General features: G+C 38.9%; 1 protein-coding gene across 1 annotated transcript; it reads left to right on the top strand.

Annotated features, from left to right (window-relative positions):
- Positions 1-3,214: 3,214 nt before the first annotated feature.
- DIRAS2 (DIRAS family GTPase 2) lies at positions 3,215-17,833 on the top strand. Its single transcript, XM_009901473.2, has 2 exons — positions 3,215-3,539; positions 15,918-17,833. The coding sequence occupies exon 2, from the start codon at positions 15,957-15,959 to the stop codon at positions 16,554-16,556; it is 600 nt and encodes a 199-aa protein (XP_009899775.1). The 5' UTR covers positions 3,215-3,539; positions 15,918-15,956; the 3' UTR covers positions 16,557-17,833.
- The last annotated feature ends 5,418 nt before the right edge of the window (positions 17,834-23,251 follow it).

The raw sequence follows: 23,251 nt of genomic DNA, 5'->3' as shown, positions 1-23,251 counted from the left end.
AATTTGCAGATGACACCAAGCTGAGGGCAGGAGTTGATCTGTTAGAGGGTAGGAGAGTTCTGCAGAAGGACCTTGACAGGCTGGACAGATGGGCAGAGTCCAAGGGCATGAGATTTAACACATCTAAGTGCTGGGTTCTACACATTGGTCACAACAACCCCATTCAGTGCTACAGGCTGGAGACAGCATGGCTGGAGAGCAGCCAGGCAGAAGAAGAACTGGGGTACTGGCTGACAGCTGGCTGAACATGAGCCATCAGTGTGCCCAGGTGGCTAAGAAGGCCAGTGGCATCCTGGCCTGCATTAGAAATAGCGTGGCGAGTAGGAGCAGGGAGGTCATTGTGCCCCTGTACTCAGCACTGGTTAGGCCACACCTTGAGTCCTGTGTCCAGTTCTGGGCCCCTCAGTTTAGGAAAGATGTTGAGTTGCTGGAGTGTGTCCAGAGAAGGGCAACAAAGCTGGTGAGGGGTTGGAGCACAAGTCCTATGAGGAGAGACTGAGGGAGCTGGGGTTGCTCAGGGAAGACCTTCATGCTGTCTACAGCTACCTGAAGGGAGGTTGTAGCCAGGTGGGAATTGGTCTCTTCTCCCAGGCAACCAGCACCAGAGCAAGAGGACACAGTCTCAAGCTGTGCCAGGGGAGATTTAGGGTGGATGTTAGGAAGAAATTCTTCCCAGAAAAAGTGATTGCCCATTGGAATGGGCTGCCCAGGCAGGTGGTGTAGTCACTGTCACTGGAGATGTTTAAGAGGAGACTGGATGAAGCACTTGGTGCCATGATTTAGTTGATTAGATGGTGTTGGGTGATAGGTTCGGTGATAGGTTGGACTCAATGATCTCAAAGGTCTTTTCCAACCCGGTTAATTCTGTATTCTGTATATTTATCCTACTGTGCTGATGCCGGCCTGTGTGGGAGTGACTGCAGCTTATATCTGTGGGATTCACTGTTGGCACCATGTGTAATTAATCTGTGTTTATGCAGAGGTGAGACACACCTGTCATTTTGGAAGCTTGCCTTGTTCAGCACACTTTAAAACTGCATTGAAAGCATCACCATTACAAAACCATTGCTGAGGGCTGAATCTGTTGCAGTACTTTTTAGCAGATCTAAGAAGGCAAATCCTATGCAAGTATCCTTTACAATGTATAACAGTGTGGTGATCTGTCACTGTGCTTGGAAAAATCTCATGGAGATTTTGATTGGAGAGAACGTAGGTGAAAGCTGTAGAACTGTGCCTTTTGTCTGTCATTGCAGGTACGTACCTGTGGATGCCAGAATTTAGTTCATTGGACAGGTAAGTAAAGATTTACAACAGGTGGTACTGATACTTGTAATTGAAGTAAATTCAATTTTGGAAAGAATCAGGATTTTGAAAAGGTATATTTTTTAAAGTTTGAACATCCATCCTTTTGGAGTAGGGTTCAAGAACTAAAATCTCCCAGACTTGTACTGTAAACTGAATGAGTAGAAGTTAGGGCAAATTGTAACTCTGAAGCTCACCAGGTTCTTCTGCTATTCTTAAAGAAAATTATAAGGCACATTTGCAATAAGGAGACAGAGATCTATTAGCTTTGAAAATTACTGAGAAGCAGCATTGTTTGTAACTGTGGAAGCACTTTGCATACTCCGTGAATAAGTGGAGCTAGGTTCTGCGCTCCAGCTATGAGGAAATAGCACAGGCTAGATCCCTGTAAAATGTTTTAAACTTTATAGATTACATTTTGCTATGATGCTGGGATTATAATCCCATGGTATTTTGCTTTGGGATACCAATCAACTAATCCTTCAAGGTCATAGAATTAAGATATTGATAAGAGGTGGTCACAAAACCAAGGGCAGGGCTTTGCTACCAGGCATTAGGAGCAGGACTACAGCCGGGAAAGGCATGTGGCTTGATAAACAGCTTGCTGCCTGGCAGCCTGTAGAACGAGAGGTCTGTACCAGAACAACACACTAGTGCAAATTACCTCCTCAGGGCATATTGTCCAAGTCATCATGTATCCCAATATGCTTACACTTGTGTAGGACATATATGTTAAGAAGAAACCTTTTAGTTTCTGTATTTGATAAAAGTGTTAACACAATGAATGAATCTTTCATTAAAAAAACCCAACCAGCCAAAAAAACCTAAGCCATTCCTACTGAGAGTGGCATTTAACAAATCATAGCAGCTGTTGGGAGTTGGCTGCTTGACTACAGCTTCTCTCAGGCCATTAAGAAAAGAACATTTTCAATGCTGCTGTGCCAGGGTGCTGGGTGCAACTTGTCCTCTGCAGGGCAGTGCTGCCTGGCATAGGCACAGAGGCTTTTTAGGTCACAACTCAATGCAGCTAGATGCTGCAAGCTTGAAGGAAATGTGGTGCTGCATAGTCATTCTACTAGGTTCTGAGGGTAGCATCTCCCCACACCTTCCCTGGAGATTCACAGATATACCCTGTACTTACACTTCCTTTGTTTTGTGGGAGTTCAAACATCTCCAGTAGGACCTACTTCTAGTATGGAAAGAAAATCCTTGAGTATTTCTAGGAGTTGCTTTGAAAAAAGACAGATGCATTTGTTCCTGCCTCTGGATTTTTCAACAAAAAAAACACATCACTGAGGACAGGGGAAAAAAAAAAAAAAGTGTACCTTCTTAAATTATGTTTGCCCATAAAACTCAAGAGTTTTATTTTACATTGCTGTCAGAAGAGAAAAAAAAAAATAAAGGGAAAAAAATCTTCTTCAAATGACTGAGGGGCTGTGTTGAACAAAAGCTATTTTTATGATGTGGTATCTACTGTACTTTTGTGAATAACTATTAGACCTGTGGGATGAATTTCTCAGCTGATGCATCAGCACAGCTACACTGATTCAAATAGGGCTGTGCTGGTTTATGCCTACTGGGGATTAGCTTCATGAAAGGCTTTGTAAGCTTTTTAAAGTTAAAGGAACAGGCTTGATTCACATTTAGGTGCTGAAAAAAGGGGAGAATTATGAGCCTGGATGAATGTAAACCACAGTTTAAAATGATAAACTACTGAATGTTTGGAGGATTTAAAGGCTGATTGTAAAAATCTACTACATTTATTGATAAAGCCAGAAAAATACACAAACATACATGCATATATATATGTGTATGTATATATATATAGATATAGATATATCCACACACACACACACACATATATTCCACAATTATGCAGTAGGTGGCAGTTAAAAGCCTAGATGAGCTTCGCAGTCGCCATTTAGGCAGTAGCACCAGCAGAGGCTGGAGTCGGTCCGTTCGTACAAGCAGAGGGAGGCTGCGGTCAAGCCAACAGAAAGCGTTAGGCACGTCCGGTACGCTGGGAGCAGACTGGAAAGAAGCAGAGCCTCCAGAGCACCGAGAGCGTCCGAGTGCATGGTTGGTAGCAGCCACAGCAGTCTGAGAGGGAAAGGAGGCGACAGAGCTGCAGGGACTCCTTTCCCGTGGGGAAACCCAGGGCAGAGAGGGTGAACAGCTGGTGCGATGACAGGCAGAGACTGAAGAACAAGTATTTGGAGCTTTCTGTTCCTACAGAGGTAATTTTAAATATATTTATTTTTTTTTAATGCTTTTCCACATCATCTCTTGCAATCATCATAACTTTGCATGTATGTTAGATGTCTTCATGTAGTTTGGGTGAAATCCAGTCCTCACTCAGGCAAAATTTCTACTGGAGTCAGTAGAGTTTTGCGTGAGTGACTGCAGGATCTGGTCTGGCATGCTATCAGCTATGGCATGCTATCAGCTGCAGCTAACAAGGCAGCCAGGAGCTGGTCAAATGCATGCTAACTAGTTAAACAACATTTTCCTCGGTGCTGGGATGCTCATAATGACTTTATAACCTCTCTTTGTTTTTTTGGGGGGGGGGGGGGTCCTGGTTCATACTGCTGCTGCAGTAGTTTAAAGAGAGATTAATTATTTTTTAAATGAAAACTACATTTTAACTCATGATGGAAGAGCACACAAATGCTGAATTTGAGTAAAATAAGTCCAGGTGTTCCTTTCTTTGAAACAAACACAACTTTGCAGCATTCTACTGACTGGTGAATTTTATTTATTCAGTAAACTGTGCCTCTTTCAATTGAATGGAATAAAATAAATCATGGAAGGATGTTCTCAAGGGTCTGTGAGTGACTAAATTCAGATTTGGTAGTACTTTCTCTCTTGCTATCTTCTCCATGAAATGTGAGATGCTCCATATGCTGTGGCACTCAGCCACAACTGGATTAGCCCAGAATGAAGCAACAAGATTTAATATACTTTATTTTCAAAGCTTTTTCTGAATATCTTGTTTTCATGAGTACCTAGTCATACACGAATGCACATATGTCTGTTTATAAAAGCATGCATGTATATGCATATAATATGTGCATCCCCATACCTGTCCACGTAAATAAGGCTGTTTCATCTGATTGCTGTCATACCTTTGCCAGGGTTAACAGTTCACTGTGTCAGCATCAGAGGGATATTTTGGTTTTCTCAACATCTCCCTTACCCCTCTCTCCTTCCTTACGCCTCTCTCCCTCTTTTACTTTTCTCTTTGAAGGACTTTGCTTGTGTTCAGGAGCTGCCCCCAAAGGTCCAGCTGTACTTACTAAACGAGATAGTGCCCAGTTCTTGCAGAATGGCATCTGTACTATTGTTCAGGTGCTATGAAATGTGGTATCCTTCTAGATTTTGTGCTCATTCTCACACTGCACAGCACATTTTTGAGGCTTTTGATGAAATGTCCAAACGTGGAAGAGGTTCAAATGCACAGCTGCAAATTAATGTCCCCATGGAATGATTGTGATGTACACCTATTTATCTTCATCCCTGGGAAGAGAGAATGAATGCGTATAAATGGGCTGTGAATACACTTAAGGCTGGAAGGTTTCAAACCATTAGAGCAGCAAGTTTCTGAAATTACCATCTTGAGAAGCAATAGAAAGAAAAGTCTCTAAATGCTTTTCATATGGAACTTGGTGGGATTATGTGAAATGATTGCCTGCACGGGCATTCTTAATTTTCACTGGAAGTTGCCTGTGCTAAAAAGTCTTTTTGCAAGTGGGTCAGTGTCTTCATATACACAAATTTCCAAAGAACCATGATTCATGTTCTGCTGCACGGTTGTTTGCACTAGCAAACACATAGACCTTGATAGTCATCGGGCTGAGTAATAATCCCTCACAGTGCGGAGAAGAACTCTGGAAAATTATTTTACTTCAGAGGCATGGCTTCTTCTGGCTGAGAGGTCAAGATTTTTTTACACTAGCACTGCAATCTCTGTAGTAATAAGGAAAATAGTGGAAAATATATAAGCTGATAATGCCATTCCCGAAGTTGTTAACAGTGCTCTTTCTAATTTCCTTTGGGAATCATCTGATAACCTTCATTTGTGTTAACCAATACACCTGCCCTTGTAAAGATCCCACTATTATATGTGAAAAACAAGAATTAAATTTCCATTGTGACAGTGTATGCTCTTGCCTCAAACTTAGCTAATTTTCAAAATCCACAATAATCAGTATTCTAATTAAAAAATGCTCCTACAGAGTGACTACATTCAATTCCATATTCCCTTTTCCAATACTTCTTTCTCCTTGTAATCTCATCCTTTTCTTGTCTTTTTATGGTTTTGATTTAGATACCTCATTGGATTGGTTTCAATTCACAGTGTACCTCAGTCAATTATTTTGCAATATATAATAAGCTGCATTTGAATGTTTCAGCTCCCACTCTAGTGTGAGTATGGGGCCATTTGTACTCTTAAACTGAAATAGAATTCACTGTCAGAGCTTTGGTTTGTTACACAAGGTTCATTCCAGTAATACATACATCAGTAATATTACTTACCCCTTTAAATGAATCATTTCCTTACATGCCCTGCATTCTTATTGCTGCACAGAAGTTAAAACATGCATTAAATTATGTTATTGTGCTGCTGGAAAGGAAAAGATCTACCCAGTGACAATGCAAGTCTATGTATGAACTGACAAATTAGTTCTATTTTTCCTTTTTGAGAACACAGATATTGTTTTGGCTTCAGATGCCAAAACAATACAAGTCTTGAAATTAATATCAAAGGAAGATGAGCAAAAAAGCTCAAAAGGGATGTGTCAGGTCTGTAACAAACAAACTTTTCTACTCACATTGAGGTCAGGAAGCATTCCTCTCAAGCAAGTATATTTGAGCTGAATGTTAGACTTCAGTGTCTCACATGAAAATTAGTCTCTGATTTCTTTCACTGTGCAGGACTTTACATACTATGGCAGCAAAATGCAACCACCCTCAACCTAACTTCAGGTAATGGAATTAATTTACAGTTGAATCTGAAGAACTGTCAATGAAATTATGACAACCTGTGACATCCTCATTTGAAATATATATGCAGTAAAGCAACCATATGGAAAGTGCAAATCTATTCCTGGACTGAAAGCATTTCCTTCCCAAATTATCCAGTAGTTATGACTTAAAATTCATGTGAAGCTAAGACAGGAGATTTTCCCTCATTTATTTATTTTAAAAATAAATAATAAATAAAATAAATAACAAATTTAGACTGGCAGCTTTTATAGACTACGAAAAATAATCACATATTAGCTACTATCAGTAACCTAAACATTGCAGTTTAATTACAATTACATTTTGTTCATTCAAATGTTTAAATGCTCTCAAGTGTTACTGAGAAAGTATTTTTTAATCTTTAGAACATAGCTTTTATAATTCTGGCTGCTGCTATAATGAAAATAAATCTGATTTGAGAATAAACTACCCTAAAGCCTAAATCTGCCTTTCTTAGTTCAGAATAGAAAGTACTGAAAGCTGGGGCAGTGGTGAAGATTAGTATGAAATACCTTTTATGTTTAAAAATTAAAAAATATTTCAGTAAGGACAGAATTCAGTTGTTTGTTTGTTTTGTTGTGTTTTGTTTTTTTTTTAAATCCTAAAATTCATTTGAAATTTGAAATTCATTCTTAAGGAAAGTACACTTTGAAGTGAAAAAGAAAATAAACAAATGAACCCTGCCACAACAACCATTATCATGATAAATTACACAGTTGCCAGATGTGGTTGATGGGGTGTTTGGAGGACATAGTGTGAACAGCTAGTACAGCAAGATAGATACTGACATTCTGAGTGTAAGCAACATTGTTTTGAACGAGGTATTATTTGGGCTGGAAGTGTTCTGCTGATCAACATGGCAATCAAGCTACAGTTTCCAGCCTAGCAAGAAAAATTAGTGAAATTAGTTATTTTCGTAAGTCAGAAACACTTAACCTCTAATTCTCTTCTACAGAAGATTTGTGCAAATCGCCTCAAATTTACATTGAGGACTGCAATGGAAAGGGAAAAGGGACACTGGTCTTTTGTAGTTTCCTCTGTTGGGTAGAAAACAGTCTTTTTAAGTCATATGGTTCTTCTATGTGATAAAACATATTCACATGGAGTTACCTTCTCACCTATGCTGGAATTTTTATCCTAAATCTCACAGTGTATGTAGTTTAGCATCCAAAGCCTCTGGAGTAAAATGCTCCTTGCTTCATTTTTTTCTGGTGTTTTTTATATTTCTAACTCTCTCTGTTCATGAAAACTGAAAAGCTATACCTTTTTCCACAAGATGCAGAATACAAAGACACCTGTTTTACCTAGTGGGTGTCTGGAGAAGCAGGAGTTCATCAAGCACTTAAAAGTTGTACGTATCTGCCAAAAAACACCATTCTCCTAGTGAAAAACAGAGAGCTGACAGGTCAGACTGAGTCTCTGATCCTGCACTTATGAGTGATGAATTGCAGTTAATACCCCTACTTCTCTATCCAATGACAATGTCTTATATATTGAAAGGTGACCATAAACCCTGAAAGGTGATCTTTCCATCTTTATTTAGGTAAATTAAACCCACTGAAAACTGGGCAAAAATTACAGTATTTTGTCTGGTAAGCTGGTAAGAAAACTCAAAAACAAAATAAAAAAATCAGTCCCATAAAGAGTTCAATACAATGCTGGTTATGTCAACATTTTTATTTCTGTGTGTGAAGTCACAAATACCTAACTACACATACACAAATATTGTTGAGTTGCTTCTCACTGAGTTTTGACCATAAGCACTTACAAGACTGATATATTGGTATACCAAAGTGCTTGAAAAGATGGATAAATATGATTAGCTCCATTTAAGTCAATAAAATATCTAACATGCCTAAAGCAAAGACTGGATTTAAATATGAACTGAGTCATGAAATTATCTTTTTTAAATTGTAAGATTAACCAATCCACAAATAGGAAGGAAATACCACCAAATAGGAAGGAAATCCGTGCAGCCTAGGTAAGCTCATTATATTATTACTGCTTGCACGAAAGGAAGTTTTTTTCATGTGGTAAGCATGTTCAATGATGCTGAATCTTGTCTTATGGTAAAATGGTTCTTTAGTACATATCTGTATATGCCAGGATTAATTCTAGAAGGCCTTGGGCAGCAACAGGGCAAATAATTTAAGTGTGCTTCTGGTTCTAAAGCTCTTTATTGGATGACATCCATTGTCTTCTGCATTTTCAGCGCATGAACCTTCAGCAGAGAAGGGAAACAGACCTTTCTACATTGTTCATTCTTCCATCAGCAATCCTGCTTTTTTCTTCAACAAACAATGCCACTTATGTTAAATCTAGCTTCAGAAGCCCGTAATACATATTGCCTCTGTAGAAAACTGACCTAATTTTCTCACCTTTCTTTTTCCAGTTCTATCTTGCTTACTAAAGCTGTTTCTGCCACAGCCTTTGTGGCTGTATCTTATGCCCAAGATCTAGTAAAGATGTTATACTGTGTCAGCTAGGTGTTCATGGGTTTTGTTTGACCAAGAGATTTGCTTGACAAGGTAAGTTTTATGGCTTTTTTTTTTAATTTTATTTTAAAGAGACACTGAAAAACGATTGAAAAACTTGAAAATATGACAGCTTGCTAATGCAGAGCACAGCATCTGTGACCATAGAACTGCCTGGGTGCTTGAATCTGCTACCTATACTTAGAGATGTACTTAGGACAATACAGATTTTTTACATCTGTAAATACAGAAAAAAGCTGTGGTAAATTATTCTGAAAGACTCTTCTATGTTAGGCCAGCATCATGAAGGAAATCTGCAAAACCTGTCACAGAAACTCCCTCAAAAAATTGGTATCTTGGCTTACCACTTAGACTGTATCTTTAGTGCAGCATATGCATTTGTAACGCAGTGAAGAATCTGTCCCAAAATGCAGGATACATTTTAGATCGCAGTGAAGAGAAGGAGTTTATTTTTCCTGCCTTATTTTTTTTTTTTTTAAGATATTGGAAAGCAAATGCTATGAGCACTTGTGCCAAACTCCTCCAGAGCACCCACTTTGTTTGCTGACATTCTGCCCATGCAGGCCTCTCTTCTCTGTCTCAGTCTCCTGCAGCTTTGTACAGACTGAACCACTACTTTACTATACTTCAGAACAACTCTCTGTCATTTTTCTGCCATGGCCTATTATGCCATCAACCTTTCTATTGATTCTGAAAATAAATTTGAATGTCCATAAGCTTCTGTCCATCAAATGTTTGGGTTTTTTTCATGGCTACACCTGGTAATCTCTACACAGATGTGAGATTATTAGGTTGCTTTCTATATCCTATAGTTAACGGCCCTTTTGACAACATGAAACAATATTGACTATTTCCCATGCATCTACATCACTAATTTTCTTAATCTTTTCTCCACTGTAAGCAGCATTTATATCACATGAATGATACATACATATGCAGAATTTAGAAACAATATTCAATAAGACTACCATTAAGCCCAGATTATACAAACAGATTAGAAAATTGTATACAGTTCAAGCACTTTCTTAAAGTCTTTGCTGACCTAGGTCCTAGGTCACAGGAACAGCACTCATCTTCCTTTCTGTGATAACGGTACTTTATATGACATTAGATCAGCTTTCTTTCAGTAAACCATTACATCAATGCTTTGCCATTCATTGGTGGAAATCTTGAAGTAGATTTGATGTTCACTGACCATGCAATATTGCTGTTAGTTTGAAACACAATTCTTCAGATCCTCCAGTGTTAATTTAAAATAATGTTAATATTGGCCTACATCAGCAATAATATGACAATAAAGACCAGGGAGTGCTTGTGCCCCTGTACTCGGGACTGGTGTGGTCACACCTTGTGTGCTGTGTTCAGTTTTTGCAGCCTTAAACTAAAAGTAGGGCACTGAATTGCTGGAGTGTGTCTAGAGAAGAACAAAGAAGCTGGTGAAGGGCCTGGAGAAAAGGTGAAATAACCATTTGAGGAAACTGGGATTGTTTGGTCTGGAAAAGAAGAGGCTTAGGGGAGACCTTATTGCTCTTTACAACCACCTGAAAGGAGGTTCTGGTGAGGAGGGGGTTAATCTCTTCTACCTGGTAAGGAGTGATTGGATGAGAGTAAATGGCCTGAAGTTTTACCATGGGAGGTTTATACTGGATATTGGAAGAAACTTCTTCACTGAAAGGTTATTAAACACTGGAATAGGGTGCTTAGGTAGGTGGCTGAATACCCATCCCTGGAGATGTTTAGAAGATGGATTCATGTGGTGGTTTAGCACCAGACTTGGTAGAGGTGGGTAACAGTTGAACTCAATTATCTTAAGGGCCTTTTCCAAGTTAAATCTGCTATTCTACTATTCTAGGAAAATCCCAGTTTTTTAAGTTCATATTCATATGGTGAAAATCCTGTGAAGAAATAGATAAATGGTAGTTGCATAGAAAGTAGACCACAAGTAAAACACCCTTGCTTAACTGTCTTTTCATTTTGAATGTAAATAATGTGTACATTCTTCACATTTGATATGGTGAAGTGGCCACTAACCTTACAACCATACTGAAATCCATTCTTTTCTGTAAATGCATTTGGTATTGTTCCTTGCTTTGTGCCTTTTATCTTTGCATAGTGGTGTCATCAATGGATAGCCTGAGGGACTGATAATTCAACTTCGTGCAAGATTTTAAACTAAATGCATTGCTTGTGATTTACTGGATTTTCATCATAACATTGACAATATGAACAAAGACATCTTAGTTGTGGTTTGTTTGTGGGTTTGTGTGTGTGTGTGTTTTGGTGTTTTTGGTTTGTTTTGTTTCCTTTTTAAAGAATAAAACCAGTGACTGGCATGAGCTGATTTTTGCCTGAGGAAAAAGCTTTCAGGAAATTAATACACAGCATCTGACAATTGCTGTATGGCATATCAGACTGACATCTCAGGAGGACATGATAAAACCTCAAGAACTGAATCAGTTAAGACGCAGTCAAAGCCTCTATCTGCAGACAGCAGAGGAAGAATCAGGTTGTTCTAAAATAAATGCTACCCTAAAAGAGATTAATTTAAAAAACCCAAACAACTACAACCTGTGACATTTCATGGAAGCATAACATTGCAAACATAGTAAAAATATTTTGCAACAAAACCAAAACGCAGAAAGACAGGAGATTGAGCAATTTTTTTTTCTGCATCTCCCTTCAAGTACAAGCTTGTGAATCAAATGTGAGTCTAACCTCATGTTACTCTTGGGGTAAGTATTCCAGTAGATTAATTTTCAGAAGTTATTTTTGATACTCCCTCTACCTTTTTTCCTTTTATTGCATATGCTATTAATGGTGTGAATGCAAACACAGGCAGCAGGTCATAAATACAATTGGTAGAAAAAATAGACTATACAAAATTATTAAAGATGAGAGATAACTATGGAGATCCTGTGGCTAAACAGAGGATCAGTAACATCAACCACATTCAGCATCACCCAAAGATTCAGAATTTGAACTACCAAGAGAATAATATATAATGTGAGATACTTTGTTTGGGCATTATTTAGTGGGTTTGGGTTTTTTTTAATCACTAAACCCAAAATAACTGATTTTACATTAAAAATTGGTTAGCCCTTAAATTGCTTAAATTGCTCCTCTTGTCATAACAGAAGTTCTTTCACCTGGTGTGTCAGAAACAGCTAACAAAAGAATGCACACCAGTGTAAAGGTCTGTAGCTGAGTTTGATCTGGAGACAGCCTTTTGTCACATAGAGTAACCTGTTGAACTTACCTTCAGCAGCTGAGCTAGAGCAATCTGAGCCTTGTGATGCTGGAGCACTTGTGGAAAACAGAGCTGAGTCAGCAGAGACTCAATAACTTGCTGAACTTCGCAACCACAAAAAAGGTGAAGGGTATGGATGTATTGCTATGGAAAATGATTTGCCTTTTAAGTCAGTATAATCTTGTTAAACCGATGTGTCACAGTACATTTTCACTGACATAGTTTATTGTACCTCTGAAAAGACTGGATTCTTTCAAATTAATTTTTCCATGCCCACATTGTCTAGACCATTGAAAGCTGATGAGGCAATATGGTACTGTATTTTGTCCCATTGTTTGTTTTAGTTAGTGTATTTTTAAGAAAAATTAAAAACCAATACACCAATAGGGTGGTATGAAAAACATTAACAAATGCACAGTTGAGTACAAGTGCATCATGGTCACACAGAACTATTTTCACTGTAGGAGAATCTCTGACTAGATCCATTCAGGGAATATAACCACACTATACAAAATATTTAGGAAAACCTTCCTCTGGTGTGACCAAAAAAAGCTTGCATGAACTTTTTGGTTTGTTTGCTGCCAGCTCTTGAACAGTAAAAAAGCAAACAATCTTTATGGCTTTTCCTGGTAAGACTGAGGATCTTTAGGGCTAACTCTTCACAGCAATGGATGATGGGATGAGTAGCAAGCAAAGGAAGTTGGGATACAAGTAGTTGGGCAAGAAAAGTAAGTTGGGATACAATCATGCTGAGGGTAATTTAGCAGTGGAGAAGGATGACCAGAGAAGCTGTAGGAAAGAATGGAGATTTTCAAAACCTGACAGAACAGAACAACCTTGTCTGGTTTTGTGGCTGGCTCTACTGTGACCAACAGAGTGTACCCAAGATGTCCTTGTGTCCCTTTCAGAATGAATGATCCTGTGATTTATTATATTTTTTTAAAGGCAATCTGCAACATCCCCCTAAACAACCTGTGGGCTCTTCTTAACACTATTGTCTAATGTGAATCTTTTCTACAATATAAACCCATTAATTCCATATTTTTCTACTACAAATGTAAGCTGTGCCTCTTTGCATTCATTTACTATGTATTTGAAGGCTGTTATCATGCCATTTCAGCCTCCCATAGAAGCTTTTTGGATGTCTAATACTAAATGCCAATAAAACCCACATTTCAGTTTGCTCTAACTTTTGGGCAACCATATGTGCCAGTTTTCTTGGAGATTTCTGAATATGCTGAAAGCATGAAGTTTAACATAGCAAGAGTACAATTCAGTTATCTTTAAAGTTTTATTCCTCTACTTTGTATTTCACTGATTTTCATAGTAAATATTTTCAGAGTGCATTTTTTCTCATCATCTCACAGTTCCTAGGCTACATACTGTCTGACTCTGCAGTGCTTACTCTGCTTCTGAGGTGAAATATCCATGCTTTTCTCTCTTGCCTTTTGGCTCTCAAAATGTAATAAACTACAATTCTTATGGTAACTCATTCTGTACAGTCATGGCTCTAAGCTCTATGACTATTGAATTTGCGTGTTTGCAGCTCTTAAGTACAGGTTTGTTCTCAATGGAACAGCATCCTTTGAGCTTCCTCTGTTCTCATTTCTTGCTAGCTACATTGGTTTGGGTTTTTTTTTGTTTTCTCTATGGCACGAGCTGTTCACCCATTTTTATTCTTCCTTAGAGGATTTTGTCTTTTATGTAAACACATACACCAGTGTTTTCTGGGACTACTCTTCTTTCCATTTCTTGAATTTTGCTGTCAGAGAGAACAATTTTGCTTCAGGGTCTCAAGAGGAATGCTCTTATTTATCAATCTTTCCTATATTTAAACAGGTCTCTGAGAGTGGCAGTGACTGCAGCGTAGGAGAGGTGGAAGGGACAAAGCTGCCTTCTGCCTGGAGCCAGGCTGTGTAGGCAGAACTGTGACAGCTCTCCACTATGCCTCAGGATCAGTATTCCTAGTTGCACTGGTTATTCTGCCTACAATACTGCAGATGAGGAAGTACAAGTCTTCATCCAATGCATTATATAAAGACTAGTGTTTTCAGCTTACTCAGATGTTAGGACAGAATAGGATGCCCTGAACAAGAAGGAAAAACAAAATCAGGTTAGACTTGAACAGGAAAATGGAGACATTAGTGCATCATGGGTGGCCATAGCTTTAATCTAACTGGCACAGGCAGCAGCAGCATCAATGATGCAGAAGCACAAAATTCACTGTGGGTTGGCATGGTATAAATTCACTCACATCTGTATCTTTACAAATTTTGAAGTTTGCTCCACATATACTTTCTATTTATCTAGTTTTGGTCTGAAAATTAACAACATCCTGGACTCTTTTCAGTGTTTAAGTTTTTGGGTGGTTGGGTTGGTTTTTTTTGGGGTGGGGGGAGGAGGTTTGGGGGTGGTTTGGGTTTTTTTAGTGTTTATCTGCATAAATCTCACTAAACATAAAAAATATTTGTACAACCTGTGTACCTAATGACCTCTTGCTCATGAGAGAACAAATTTAGTTTCACATTTATTTCAGTTAATTCTAAACCAACTATATCTTTCAACACTGTGAAACCTTGACCATATTTGTTATTTAATAACCAGAAAAATACTGTGGGTTTACTCTTTACAGACACTTGCACAATCTTTCCAATAAATGTAGCATGTCTCCAGTCAAATATCATCTGCTGTGAAATAAAGATTAGAATGAAAAGGCAGACTGAATATGAGCAATCTCACTTTACCAAGAGGTACTCTTTGCCCTGAAATGCAAGCACATAGAATAAGGGCACATACTTCCAAGAGTCAGAAATAAAGCATACTCGGTGCTATTGCTGAATAAGCTACAAATATGTCTTAGGTGTTACTCAGGACTGAAAATAAATTGCCTAACTACTGAAGAGAAAGCCCGTTTAGAGTGATTGACTGCCATAGATGTGTATTCCTGTGTGTTTTGACAATGATTTGAAAAGACTAGTTCAAGATACAGGAGAGTAAGTAAGAGTCTAAAATTTCTTTGGGACTTTGGGACTTGGCCTTGCTTCTTTCTCCCCAGCACACACCCCACACACACCCCCCCCTTCCCCCCTAGAGATGTTAATCCAGTAAGAATACTGAAATTCACATGAACTGATGAAGAAGGTCTTTTGTTGTTAGACTAGGCTGGATTGCAAACCCTACCTTTACTACTGCAATAAGCAATTTTGTAACTCACTGTTAGGCCACATCTTGAGTACTGTGTCCAGTTCTGGGCCCCTCAGTTTAGGAAGGACATAGAGACACTTGAATGTGTCCAGAGAAGGGCAGTGAGGCTGGTGAGAGGCCTTGAGTACAAGCCCTATGAGGAGAGGCTGAGGGAGCTGGGGTTGTTTAGCTTGGAGAAGAGGAGGCTCAGGGGAGACTTCATTGTTCTCTACAACTACCTGAAAGGTGGTTGTAGCCAGGAAGGGGTTGGTCTCTTTTCCCAGGCAACCAACACCAGAACAAGGGGACACAGTCTCAAGCTGCACCAGGGGAAGTTTAGGCTCGAGGTGAGGAGAAAGTTCTTCACTGAGAGAGTCATTCATCATTGGAATGTGCTGCCCAGGGAGGTGGTGGAGTCACTGTCCCTGGAGGTGTTTAAGAAGGGAGTGGACGTAGCACTTGGTGCCATGGTCTAGTCATGAGGTCTGTGGTGACAGGTTGGACTCGATGATCTTTGAGGTCTCTTCCAACCTTGGTGATACTGTGATACTGTTTTACCTTCACTTTCATTAATTTCTCTCTTTTAGAAAGATATCACAAAGTTTACTCTCCACACATGTGTGTATTAATGTCTGCATTACTGTTTTTGTAATTTTATTTCCTAGATTTTTCCCTCCACCTGAGTGACTAACATACCAACAAAAATGCCTGAGCAAAGCAACGATTACAGGGTGGTTGTGTTTGGAGCTGGTGGAGTGGGCAAAAGTTCTTTGGTCTTGAGATTCGTGAAGGGCACTTTCAGAGAGAGCTACATCCCGACCATTGAAGACACCTATCGGCAGGTGATCAGCTGTGATAAGAGCATATGCACTTTGCAGATAACTGACACTACAGGGAGCCATCAATTTCCAGCCATGCAGCGTCTTTCAATTTCTAAAGGACATGCTTTCATTTTGGTATACTCTATCACTAGCCGACAGTCTTTAGAGGAACTCAAACCAATCTATGAACAAATATGTCAGATTAAAGGAGACATAGAAAGCATTCCAATAATGCTGGTGGGGAATAAAAATGACGAGAGCCAGAATCGAGAGGTGGACAGCAGTGAAGGAGAAGCCATGGCTAAGAAGTGGAAATGTGCCTTCATGGAGACATCTGCCAAGATGAACCACAATGTGAAAGAGTTATTCCAAGAATTGCTGAACCTGGAGAAACGCAGGACTGTGAGTTTACAAATTGATGGCAAAAAAAGCAAGCAGCAGAAAAGGAAAGAGAAGCTGAAAGGCAAATGCGTAGTGATGTAAAATTGCACAGACAGAAGTCAGTTATGCAGTCTCACTTATCTGACAAGATCCCACCTAAAACATATAGACAGCAGACAACCATACAAGATTCTACTTATTAGTACCTGTTTCAAAACAACTATTTGGAATTTGAAAAAAAGAAGTTACTGTGGTTACTATGAAAAAAAAGCCAATGATTTAAAAAAATCATGTACTGTAGCTATCAGCAAAAATATTCAGGAAGTACAAACAAGACAGACCAGGATATCTTCTTCTGTAATTTGCAGAAGAAGAGAAAATTGATCCTTAGCATAATGTGAAAGATTCGGAAGGTCAACTTAATGTCATTTACATTTGCATGTAACTGCAAGAGAAGACAATGTGTACATTTAGAAAAACAACAAATAAATGGCTGTGAAGAAACTTAGAACATATAAAAGACTGCTGAGTGGTATTATCTTACCCTTGAAGAATGTGATAGACAAGCCATTGATTGGTGGGGCAGTGTGCATAAAGTAGTCTTGAATCTGCCAAGAAAAACTATTTCACACTAAAAGGAAGTGTGGGAATAACACAGCTTGAAGGAATAGATATTCCTTCTCTCCCCCAGAATGAGATTACTTTCTAGAATGATGCAGTATTGGAACTTAAGTATGAGGAAAATCCAGCCCCTGTAGGAGAGGTGGAGATCATTTCCTTTTCTGGACACATCACTTCAAGAACGACCCTTACTTCTGGCTCAAATACATTTCAGAAAAGCAGAGCCTGTGGAGAATGTCAAATGGTACAAAAAATGCTGTGCATATACAAACAGAAAGTTTCCCCAGGGAGAACTGGATAAGAAGTCTCCTATAAAAGCCACTGTGGGAAAGGCTCTGCTCAAAAGCTGCTGATGATTAAAAGAACACCTCATGTAATTAATGAATGAATGGAAATTCTGTTGAACTGGGGATACCTTTGGAGAGGATTCAGTTTAATACACAAAGTTTTTACTCAGATTATCAGATTAGCTGAATGAAACACCTTTTCATTACTATATTCCAATCAGAAGGGGATTGCAATCGTGCACTACTAGATCTATTGCCTTTATATTGTTTGAAAGGTTTTATATATACCATTTAAACTCATGATTTGAAGTGACCATTTATAGAACTAAATCCTGTAGCTAGAGTTAGGGCACATAAAAGTCTCTACGAGAAAATTTGCCCAGATAAGTACTACAGGATTTGGCAAGTTAAGTGTTGCAGTCAGTACTGCGTTACAATGCAATACAAAGTTTGAAACAAAAAAACCCAACCCACCAACCAACCAAAAATAACACAACCAAACCAAACCTGTTTTAAACCACTCTGTCAGGGGAAATTGCTCTTCTTGAAATCTTTGGAAGAAAAAAAATGTACAAAATGTGAATTTTTCTTTTTTAGAAACTAGCATGAATATGTAAAGTATGTATCCTACTGCTAAGGAAGACCATACAGATAATAAAGGAGCACATGCATTTTTAAAAGCACATATCAAAATCATATAAGCTGCAATTTGCACCTGAGGAATTGCTTTGAAACAATAGAAACAAGTGACTGGATTTTTGGTACATGCTTATGTCAAAATCATGCTATGGGAAAATACAGTCAAGTGTTAGTACTACTAGTATGCATGCTGTTGCATTATAAATATCTAAGAGCTGTTAAATGCAGAGTTTGCATTACAAGTCGTTACCTTGCTCCTCTCAGTCACTGCTTGCTTACCTTCCACCTTTCAAAGTGCAGACATTTCACAGGTAGAGTGATAGTATACATGGTTTTTGAGCAAGAATTGCTGTTAAAACTGTTTATAAAGGAGCACAACTTGTCATTCACTCAGAATAAATTCTGACACCATTACAATAATGAGTAAAACTCATACTGCCTTCAAAGAAGACATAATTTTGGGTGTTTACTTAATTGCATTAGAAGAGAGAATTGGAGAAAGCATGAAAAAAACCCCTATGGCTCTTCCTTAACAATACATTTCTGGCTCTTACATAAATAGCAAAGCACTTTACAAAAAGGACAGTATCATTACCTTCTCAGGTGGTCACACTGAGGCACAAAGAGATGAAGCACAGATTCATAAGTTACCCAGAAGACTAGTGACAGACCTGGAACAGAAACAGATCTTGATCTCTTTAGTCTCAGTCCAGTGCTCACTCAACATCTGGTCAGACTGTCTCCTCACATCCTAAGTAATTTCTAAAACTCATGAAGAAACCTGCATGGCTTATACAGCTAAGTGCATCCTTTTCTTGTCAGTCTGTCAATAGATCAAACAGCATTTCCAGATCAGAGCTGCAAAACATTTAATAGCACTATGTTTAGTAAGGCTGTTATAAACGTTTATACATCTCCTCTGTAAGCAAATAGTTGGCAACAGTCATTTTCACAGCATTGGATTCCACTGATGAAACTGGGAAATCAAAATAATGATCACGCTTAAGGAGCAAGAGGTCAACAATACAGAGGTCTCCTGATGATGCTAAAACACAGGTGTCAAAGGTCATCATGCATGGCACATACATGGAATCATGATAGAAACTCAAAGGACAAATGTCCATATAAGAAACAAGACATAGTAAAGAACCTTGCAGAAGTAGAATATGGGGATCTGAATTACTCAATAGATTATGACTGCAAGGATATTGCAGGCTGAAATTTGGCCCTGGCCTTTTTAAAAATGTGCCTCATATCAAGGAAAGAGTAATTATATGGCAAAGGTGGAAGTAAAACAAGTAGCTGCTGGTTGTTAGGTCTGAGGACCATTTTCTTTAATTCCCAGCTGATTCCTCACCTTCTATATAATGAACCATGTCTTTTATCATGGACTTGCATGTATCAAAGCAAGACCAGTACAGAAGCAATATGTCTTGTGGACCACAGACCCCAAAAAGAACGTATTTTATACCCTTTCATTGTCATCCTAGTTTATACTGTCAGCTCTTACCTATCTTACACACTCGTGATTCAGTTTAAACTATTTGTTTTGCTCTTGCTTACACAATTTATTATTTTTTTTAATACAGAGAAAATCCTGTAAGGTAAATAAAGAATATATGCAGATTTATTACACTTTGTGTTATATTTTGGAATGTGAGATAAGTATTATAGACTCTATAAAATGTACAGGAAAAAAAAACAACCACAAGAGTATTTAAAGTATGTAAGATGTATAGTGAATTTTAGCACCCAGAAAATAAGATCTAGACAAAATGACTATTTACAATGCATGACTTTTATATGTATATATGAAATATAAAAATATATAGCTATCATGCAAATGTGTCATTGTGATTTCAATAGCAAATATTTTATCAAAAACTGTGGATACAAAGTAATTTGTGCCGACAAGTTTCTATGTTTCCAGTGATGTTCTGAAACAAAAAATTAAAGTTTTAAATGGAAAGACAAGTTTGGAAGAATCCTTGCTGGTCCCTGCATTGTGTTAATTTCATAAATATATTAAGTGTGTATTTATTATTTTTTTTTCCAAGTCAGTCCTCAAATCAAAATAGATTCTTAAATGTTAGTCAGTGTCCTGAAGTTTTCAGCTCTATAAGTCAAACTTCTGAAAAGTCCTGAGAGAACTGGGACAGTGTTATCTAACATTTAGCTTTCTTTCATTATGCTATGGGAAACATCTATACTTTCAAAGCAGTCTACCTTCAAAAAGCACAGACTGTTTTTGCCATCAAAAAGCAAAACAGTTTTGGAAGCTACTCTGAATTTTATTGTTTTCTTTAAACAACAGCAGGTAAAACTTGGTGCTTGTGTAAGTTGAAACTTACTACATGGATTCTGCTATTGTTCCTCATTCCTACCAAATTCCTGATGTTTTTGCAAAGTTTCCCACAAATGCATATTTTATCACCACCTATTAAAAAAAAAAAAAAGCCAAATGTTAACACTTTTTGTAATTCAGGTATGATAACAATAGTTCAGTTGAACGCTCATTTCTGTGTGCAATGGCCCACAATCGATCTTACAAGCGCATCTCTATCTCAATGTTCTGAAAGCTGTGGATTACCATGTCTGTCACATGAAATCTGCCATTGTATTAGTCATAATTTCCATCAATAAAAAGGGAAGTAAAGAAGGGGAAATGTTTTTCCATAAGGAGTATTAACTGCAAATACATTTTTTCCATGTACAAGAGGAGACAGATAATTTACATTAGCTTTCAGAAGGAAATGGGTAGAGAACCGAGGTGCCGGTTGCTCTAACACATATGTGCTTTGCACAGCTTTTGCTTAGTTCTGTGAAGGTCCTTTGCTTCTGGTACTTTCCTTCCTTTGCTGGCTTAGTCCCCCCTGCTTGTCAGCTTGATCATTAAAAATTAGACTTTTGGCCGAGTTACTTATTCATTCCAGGTTAATTACTCTTAAAATCACAATACAATGGCACTGTATGCTTAAGGGCATACAGTGCCAATCTGAATTGAATTCTGTAGTTTACATGAGGGCCAACTATGACTCTAATAAAGGGGTAGGAGGAATATAATCTGGCATCTGAGGCTGGGGCTGGGGGGCAGGAAATGAGAATGTCAGAAGCTTTTACATGAACACTATTTCTCAGGAAATTCTCAGACCAGTGAGGACTCCTAAATGAATATTCAAAGTAAAAATCAATATTCAGTAGTCACACTGAGCTCTATGAATGAACGCTGTTGTTATGGTCATCACTGGAGCAGGTTGCACAAGAAAAGCAATCTCTGCTCTACTCAAATCTGTGACTCCTTACAAAAGCATTGCATGGCTTATTTGTACACCTCTGTAGGAGGACATGCTCTCTAGCCACAGGATTTCAGTTTTTAGAAAAATTCCTCTTTAGTCCAGGGAGGTCCAAGTTCTTCTAAAGCAGAGACTTCTGGCAGGTGTTCAATAAAACCACCCAGACTTTCTCTGGGTTAAGCAGATAAGCACTTTGGAAAAGCATCTGCAGAAAGTAGGGAAGTTACCTCACCTGAGAAGTGGACAATGGGGAGAAGGAAAAGTGTAATCCACTACTAATATGTGGAAACATGCAGATGTTCTCCTCAAAAAGAAGAGATGACCTTTAAAGCTGTGACCACTCTGCAGCACAAACACTGGGTCCTTTCGTTTCAGTAATGTCATGCTGACCAAAATCTCTTTTACAATGACATTTAAAACTAACTAGAACAAAGTACAATATAGCAGCAAAGGAGAGCAATGTAGTTTTGTGGAAGCGAGTATTTAAATAGTAAAAAAAAAAATCTCTTTACATATATATTTATGTATGTTTGCATATCAACTAATGGTGAAGGACTATGCTGGAAGAAAGAGGCAGGATTGTGAACAGTGATTGTCTAGGGATACTGAATATGAAGGAAAGATGAATATATATAATTTCAGTGGTAATATTTAGGAAGGATGAAACAAACGAAGAAAAAAGTCAACTACATACACTTGAAATGATCATAATATGATACGATATGGAGAAGGCTGAGGTTCTCAGTGACTTCTTTACCTCAATCTTCACACTCTTCACACACTCCAGACACACTCCCAGAGTAATGGAAGATAATGGCAGGGACTAGAAGAAGAAGCTGCCCATTGTGAGTGAAGATCAGGTTTGTGACCACCTGAAGAACCTGAAAGTGTTCAAGTCTGTGGGACCCAATGGGAGACACCCACAGGTGCTGAGGGAACTGGCAGATGAGGTTGCTAAACTGCTCTCTATTATATTCCAAAAGTCATGGCAGTCTGGGGAGGTCCCCACTGACTGGACAAGGGGAAACATAACCCTGTTTTCAAAAAGCGAAAAAGGGATGACCCAGGGAACTATAGGCCAGTCAGTCTTACCTCTGTACCCAGTAAGGTCATGGAGCAGATCCTCTTGGAGGCACTGCTGAGGCAGAAGACTAACAAAGAGGTGACTGGGCACAATCAGCACAGCTTCACCAAGGGCAAATCCTACCTGATAGACCTGGTGGCCTTCTAGGACAAGGCCACAACATTAATAGATAAAGTCTGAGCAACTGACATCGTTTACCTGGACCTGAGCAAAGCCTTCGACACTGTCCTGCACCACATCCTGGTTGCCAAGCTGGTACAGTCTGGGTTTGATGGATGGAGCATTCAGTGGATAAAGAACTGGCTTGACAGCCACACCTGAAGAGTGGCTGTCACTGGGTGCATGTCCAAGTGGAGGCCAGTGACAAGTGGAATCCCTCAAGGATCAGTACTGGGACCAGTCTTGTTTAACATCTTTGTTGGCAATACAGACAGTGGCATCGAGTGTACCATCAGCAGATTTGCTGATGACACCAAGCTGTGTGGTGCAGCAGACATGCTGGAGGGAAGGGGTGGCATCCAGTGGGACCTTGACAGGCTGGAGAGGTGGTCCCGAGCTAACCTCATGAGGTTCAACAAGACCAAATGCAAGGTGCTGCACCTGGGTCAGGGCAATCCCAAGCACTGATACAGGCTGGGCAGTCAGTGGATTGAGAGCAGCCCTGAAGGAAAGGACTTGGAGATGCTGGTGGATGAGAAGTTCTACATGAGCCACCAGTGTGCCCTTGCAGCCAGAAAACCAATCACATCCTAGACTGCATCAAGATAAGCAGAGCCAGCAGGTCATGGGAGGTGATTCTTCCCCTCTACTCCCCTCTGGCAAGATCCCAACTAGAGTATTATGTCCAGTTCTGGAGCCCCCGTCACAGGAAGG

The sequence above is a fragment of the Dryobates pubescens genome, chromosome Z (genome assembly GCF_014839835.1).
Source record: "Dryobates pubescens isolate bDryPub1 chromosome Z, bDryPub1.pri, whole genome shotgun sequence".
NCBI classification, from domain to species: domain Eukaryota; kingdom Metazoa; phylum Chordata; class Aves; order Piciformes; family Picidae; genus Dryobates; species Dryobates pubescens.
This window is presented reverse-complemented; position numbering and strand designations above follow the sequence as displayed.